The following is a 7,419-nucleotide window of genomic DNA, read 5'->3' as shown; positions in this document are numbered from 1 at the left end:
GAACAAAGAGAACCGGAACGTATAAGCGAAATAAGAGCTCGAAAAGAAATGGATGCTGACATAATAGTTGAACGCAGACCAAAAGAATTGCGTGAAAGAGTTGATATCGAACAGGATGTTGTTACTGGGAAATATTATAGAGATGGTGACTATCAAACAAAGAGTGTTGAAAGAAGGGTGATAATAACCGAAGATGAACAAAGAGAACCAGAACGTATACGCGAAACAAGACCTCGGAAAGAAATGGATGCTGACATAATTGTTGAACGCAGACCAACAGAATTGCGTGAAAAAGTTGATATCGAGCAGGATGTTGTTACTGGAAAATACTATAGAGACAGTGACTATAAACAAAAGAGTGTTGAAAGAAGGGTGATAATAACCGAAGATGAACAAAGAGAACCTGAACGTATACGCGAAACAAGATCTCGTGAAGAAATGGATGCTGACATAGTAATTGAAACCAGACCAAGAGAATTGCGTGAAAGAGTTGACATCGAACAGGATGTTGTTACTGATAAATACTATCCAAGAGACAGCGACTACCAACAAGGGAGTGATGAGAGAAAGGTGATAATATCAGAAGATCTACAAAGAGAACCTGAACGCATACGTGGAACAAGATCTCGTGAAGAAATGGATGCTGACATAATAATTGAACGCAGTGGTGTTGATATGGTACCTAAACAATCCAAAAGGTACATGAGTACTATTACTCTGCAAGGAACGGACATTTTTGAAAAACTGAGAGTTGAGAAACTATTCGAGCTTGAAAACTACTTGGAATCACGAGTTCCTAGTAGATTTGACGACAGAAAAATCAAATTTATAATTCAAGACTTCGGAGGTGGTTTGACACAGCTTGCAAGGTATTCAGACGAATCAAGTTTATTTGAAAATATCCGGGTTGACAGACCATTTGAAGCTTACATCGTAAATGGAGATGGAAGTCCTGTTGTTGACCGACCGTTTATGTTCAATTATGACAGAAACACGGATACATTTTTTATCGCTTCAACTAGACGATTCAGCCAACCAGACAAATATTATACTTCCAGAGAAAGGATTGAATATGCTCGTCCAAAAGAAACATCGGAAGAATTTACAGATAAAACTAATATGCAAAAACTTCCTAAGTTCAAGCGTATTGAAAATGATGACCTTGAAAATGAAAGTATCAATGCCCTAGATATTATTCAACTGATAATTCCTTATCCAGACGAAAATAGGTATGATATTAGATACATGATACGATGCAAAGAAGGACCCTGGGATACTGTGAGCTTACCTGCAAATGAAACTTACGTAGAAGTTATCATTGTGGAAAGGGATGGTACTCTAGAACAGCTAGTAATTCTCAAATATGAAGACAAAAACACATACTCAATCGTACAGTCAAATACAGACATAGACCAACTAAAAAGATCAGTAAGAACCGAAGAAGAATACAGACAAATAGAAACATATCCAATAAAGCGAAGGAAACCAGTATTCAAAAGGTTCAAAGAGAGGTGTTGTGGAAAAGATCAAAAGAAACAAAAATATACAGTCGTAGAGCGTGAAGAATCTCTTCAAAGGCCTAAGCAACAAGAGGTTGTTGAGATGAGTACGACGTCAATAACTACTGATGACAGAAGAAAACCTGTTGAAAGGCGTCGAGAATTCCCACAAAGACCTAGACAGCAAGAATTTATAGAAACTACAGCCACAACCACAATAGTACCTGCTGAAAAGACATATGAAGGTGAGATCAGACCATTGGTAAGAGAAGAGCGCGAGAAATCCCCTCAACGACTTAGACAGCAAGAGTATGTAGAAGTTTCCAGCAAAACCATAACAGAAGAGAAAATAAAAGAACCTATGAAAGCATCTGATGGTGAGACAACAAAAACATGGGTCTTACAAAGACGTGGTGAATCTCCTCGCCGACAACAGGAATATATAGAAGAAACTACCACCGCAACCATAACAGATGAAACAACAAGACAGCCTGGCGGAAGGCGTCGGGAGTCTCCTCATAGATATAGACAGCAAGAGGAACTAGAAAGAGCTACTACTACATTCAGGGTAGATGGGAGAGGAGAGCCTACTACGTCATCATGGGTTGGTCAAAAGCGTAGGGAGTCTCCTCATAGATATAGACAAGAAGAAATAGAAACAGCTACCACTACATTCACAGTAGAAGAGAGAGCAAGAGAGCCTACTTCGAAAACATGGGTAGGTGAAAAACGTTTGGATATGAAACCGTCTGATGGTGAGATTAGAGGAAGTGTAGACGAAAGACGTTGGGAGTTTCCTCGAAGACGAACGCAACCCGAGTATACAGAAACTAGACTCACAACAGATGAGAGAACAAGTCTGCCTGCTGTGAAAACTTTTGATGGTGAGATCCAACCATTGGTAGAAGAGCAGGTTGGTGAATCTCCTCAACATAGACAACAAGAGTATGAACAAAGAACAACCACCATCATAACAGATGAAGGAGAGCGTGCTGAAAAACCATTGGTAGGCAAAAGAGTTAGTAAATATCCTTCCAAACCAAGAAGGCAAGAATATATAGAAATAACTACAGACGAAACCACGGTAGACGAGAATATAAAACAGCCTGCTGAGAAAAAATATGATAGTGAAAATAAAAAATGGGTAAGGGTAGGTGATAGGCGTTGGGAATCTTCCCACAAACCTAGAAGGCAAGAGTATACAGAAACAACTACCACAACATATGACAGAAAAAGGGAGCCTGCTGCAGAAATATCTGATGATAATATCAGAACACGGGTCATCCAAAAGCCTTGGGAATCTCCTAGAAGACTAAGACGGCAAGATTATGCAGAAAAAACTACAACAGTGGAAGAAATACAAGAGTCCACTGAGAAAACATTTGACGGTGAGATTAGAACATCAACCACAGCTACCACAATAGAGGAAAGACCGAGAGAGCCTGTAGCAAGAAAGCCTGGTGGCGTGTGGATAGGTGAAAGCCGTGGATATTCTCCCCAAAGCCGTAGACAGCAAGCGTATGTAGAAAGACCCACCACAACAACCGAAACAGAAGAGACCACGGTAGAAACTTTCGAAGGCGATATAAGAACACGGGTAGGCGAAAGACAGCCAGAGTATATAGAAAAAACTACCTTCACCACAACCACAACAGACAAGACACACGAGGAGCAACCTGTGAAAGCATTGGTAGAAGAGCAACTTGGTGAATATCCCCGTCAACAAACACAACGAGAGTATGAGAGATTTACCACCACAACCAAACCAGATTATGGTGAAATAACATTAGTGTTTGAAATGCCTAAACAAGAATATGTAGAAACAACTATATCCACAACCAAAACAGGGGACACAAGAACAGAACCTGATTCCAAAACAACTGATGATGAGATTGTTGCATTTGTAGAAGAGCGGGTTGGTGAATCTCCGCAACGACCAAGACAAGAGTATGTACAACGAAGTATCACCACAACCAAAACGAAGGAAATAAAAGAGCCTGGTGCAAAACCATCTGGTGATGAGATTCCATCATGGGTATTACAAAGACGTGGTGAATCACCTCAACGACCAAGACAAGAGTATGTAGAAACAAGTATCACCACAACCAAAACAAATGAGGAAATAGAAGAGCCTGGTGCAAAGCCATCTGGTGATGTGATTCCACCATGGGTATTAAAAAGACGTGGTGAATCTCCTCAACGACCAAGACAAGAGTATGTAGAAAGCAGTATCACCACAACCAAAACAAAGGAGGAAATAAAAGAGCCTGATGCAAAACCATCTGGCAGTGATATCCCATCATGGGTATTACAAAGACGTGGCGAATCTCCTCAACGACCAAGACAAGAGTATGTAGAAAGAAGATTCACCACAACAAAAACAGAAGAGGAAATAAAACAGCCAGGTGCAACACCATCCGATGGTGAGATTCCATCATGGGTATTACAAAGACGTGGTGAATCTCCTCAACGACCAAGACCAGAGTATGTAGAAACAAGTATCACCACAACCAAAACAAAGGAGGATATAGAAGAGCCTGTTGCAAAGCCATCTGGTGATGAGATTCCATCATGGGTATTACAAAGACGTGGCGAATCTCCTCAACGACCAAGACAAGAGTATATAGAAAGCAGTATCACTACAACTAAAACAAAGGAGGAAATAAAAGAGCCTGATGCAAAACCATCTGGTGGTGATATTCCATCATGGGTATTACAAAGACGTGGCGAATCTCCTCAACGACCAAGACAAGAGTATGTAGAAAGAAGATTCACCACAACAAAAAGAGAAGAGGAAATAAAACAGCCAGGTGCAAAACCATCCGATGGTGAGATTCCAACATGGGTATTAGAAAGACGTGGTGAATCGCCTCAACGACCAAGACAAGAGTATGTAGAAACAAGTGTCACCACAACCAAAACAAAGGAGGATATAGAAGAGCCTGTTGCAAAGCCATATGGAGATGAGATTCCATCATGGGTATTACAAAGACGTGGCGAATCTCCTCAACGACCAAGACAAGAGTATGTAGAAAGAAGATTCACCACAACTAAAACAGAAGAGGAAATAAAACAGCCAGATGCAAAACCATCCGATGGTGAGATTCCAACATGGGTATTAGAAAGACGTAGTGAATCGCCTCAACGACCAAGACAAGAGTATGTAGAAACAAGTATCACCACAACCAAAACAAAGGAGGATATAGTAGAGCCTGTTGCAAAGCCATCTGCTGATGAGATTCCATCATGGGTATTACAAAGACGTGGTGAATCTCCTCAACGACCAAGACAAGAGTATGTAGAAACAAGTGTCACCACAACCAAAACAAAGGAGGATATAGAAGAGCCTGTTGCAAAGCCATATGGAGATGAGATTCCATCATGGGTATTACAAAGACGTGGCGAATCTCCTCAACGACCAAGACAAGAGTATGTAGAAAGAAGATTCACCACAACTAAAACAGAAGAGGAAATACAACAGCCAGGTGCAAAACCATCCGATGGTGAGATTCCATCATGGGTATTACAAAGACGTGGTGAATCACCTCAACGACCAAGACAAGAGTATGCAGAAACAAGTATCACCACAACCAAAACAAAGGAGGATATAGAAAAGCCTGTTGCAAAACCATCTGGTGATGAGATTCCATCATGGGTATTACAAAGACGTGGCGAATCTCCTCAACGACCAAGACAAGATTATGTAGAAAGAAGCATCACCACAACTAAAACAAAGGAGGAAATAAAACAGCCAGGTTCAAAACCATCTGGTGATGAGATTCCATCATGGGTATTGAAAAGACATGGTGAATCTCCTCAACGACCAACACAAGAGTATGTAGAAACAAGCATCACCACAACCAAAACAAAGGAGGATATAGAAGAGCCTGTTGCAAAACCATCTGGTGATGAGATTCCATCATGGGTATTACAAAGACGTGGTGAAACTCCTCAACGACCAAGACAAGAGTATATAGAAAAAAGCATTACCACAACCAAAACAAAGGAGGAAATAAAAGAGCCTGGTGCAAAACCATCTGGTGATGAGATTCCATCATGGGTATTGAAAAGACGTGGTGAATCTCCTCAACGACCAAGACAAGAGTATGTAGAAAGCAGTATCACCACAACCAAAACAAAGGAAGAAATAGAAGAGTTTGGTGCAAAACCATCTAGTGAAGAAATTCCATCATGGGTATTACAAAGACGTGGTGAAACTCCTCAACGACCAAGACAAGAGTATATAGAAAGTAGTATCACCACAACCAAAACAGAGGAGAAAATAAAAGAGCCTGACACAAAACCATCCGATGGTGAGATTCCATCATGGGTATTAAAAAGACGTAGCGAATTTCCTCAACAACCAAGACAAGAGTATGTAGAAACAACTATCTCCACAACCAAAACAGAAACAACAAAAAAACCTGAGGGAGAAACAACTGGTGGGGAGATCTTCGCATTAGTAGAAGAGCAGCTTGGCGAATCTCCTCAACTACCAAGACAAGAGTATATAAAAAAAACAACCACCACGACCACTACAGCTAAGGCAGATGACAGCATAGAACAGCCTGCTGCAAAAAGCACTGAAGGTATCCCAACTGTGACTTATAGAGAAATTAAATACGAAGAGGATGGTGTTCAGAGGTTTGTTGCAGGATCGTCAACCACTGTGCAACAGATTTATCAAGGCTCTTCAGACCTTCAGAGTGGTGAATTCATCAGCGGCACAGGTGACGCCAGTAGCAGCTCGATGGCTTACGGCATGAGTTCTGAGAGTGCTAGAATGGTCAGCGGGGAAGTATCTGAAATTGTGCGCGACGACTCACAGGTGACTGGAGATATACAAGAAAGAATGACAGTCACAGAGAGTAGACACACATTCCGAAGTCACCCATCAACTGAAAGTGGACAACATCGATTCCGGACTGAAATCTCGGGTGTGGTATTAAGACCACGTCCACCTACAAGCAGTTTCGGATCTGATGTATCCTCGATAGTTCATGACGTCACGGACGACATTAAGAAATCATACTTTTCTTTTACGGAATCTTTATAAACGCAATCCACATACATACAATATTTTTTAGGTGACTACTTGCTAAAATACTTGCTAAAACTGAAGCCTCGACCGTAAAAAGAATTTTATAGTTCCTATTTGTCTCATTATACTGTATATAAAGAAGAATTGGTACAAAATATCAATATTTATGAATGCTACTCTCATTAAATCGCATAATGGAATGAATTGCGTATATATAGGATATATTTGGTTGGAGGGCCAATGCAAATTAGGTTTACAGGATATATAGGGCCTAAATATATATATATATATATAAAAATGTAAAAAAATACTATGCAATTGATGCAGCATGCAGTCAATAAAATGCTGACGTGAGACATAAGCTTAAAGACGGCATTATTTGGTAGTTATTACAATGATGATGATGCTAGTAAATGTTTTCCTTCTCGTCTTAAGATTTAAAAAAAAAAGTATAATTATGTTATTTCGTTCACATAGTGGATTTGTTTGTTCTTTTGCTTCAGTCACTCAGAAAAGACATTCAAAGACTAAAATGAAATATTGTAAACCTGTGGTTTAGTGTCAATATCAACTTGGCTTAAGCCGTGTTTCCATAAAAATCTCAACACGCTTTCGCCGACTCCTTTGGCGAAGCTGACTGGTCAGTTGAATCAGTGAGCGGTCTCGGTTGCATGGGGACAGCGCGCAAGGATTACAGTGAAAACGCTGTAGAGACTGTTTAGAGACTCTTTTGAAACCAGGCTTAAATTAATTGATTTAATAACTTAGACCAGTGTTTTCAATGTAAACGATTAGTTTTTTTCTTTTCTCAAATTATTATTTAACATGGGTAAAATAAGTTCATTATTCTTTACATGTCAGTATTTCATTTAAAGTTTT

At 40.0% G+C, this 7,419-nt stretch overlaps 1 protein-coding gene across 1 annotated transcript in view; it reads left to right on the top strand.

Annotated features, from left to right (window-relative positions):
* LOC117118085 (titin-like) overlaps positions 1-6,557 on the top strand; it is a 10,285-nt gene extending 3,728 nt beyond the window's left edge. Inside the window, exon 4 of the mRNA XM_033262578.1 lies at positions 356-6,557. Within this exon, the coding sequence (XP_033118469.1) occupies positions 356-6,555 (6,200 nt within the window). The 3' untranslated portion in view covers positions 6,556-6,557. The remainder of the gene's footprint in view (positions 1-355) is intronic.
* The last annotated feature ends 862 nt before the right edge of the window (positions 6,558-7,419 follow it).

The sequence above is a fragment of the Anneissia japonica genome, unplaced genomic scaffold (assembly GCF_011630105.1).
Source record: "Anneissia japonica isolate Jap-2015-1 unplaced genomic scaffold, ASM1163010v1 scaffold287634_len692169_cov176, whole genome shotgun sequence".
NCBI lineage: Eukaryota > Metazoa > Echinodermata > Crinoidea > Comatulida > Comatulidae > Anneissia > Anneissia japonica.
The sequence above is the reverse complement of the archived record's forward strand: the minus strand, read 5'-3'. Positions and strand labels throughout refer to the sequence as shown.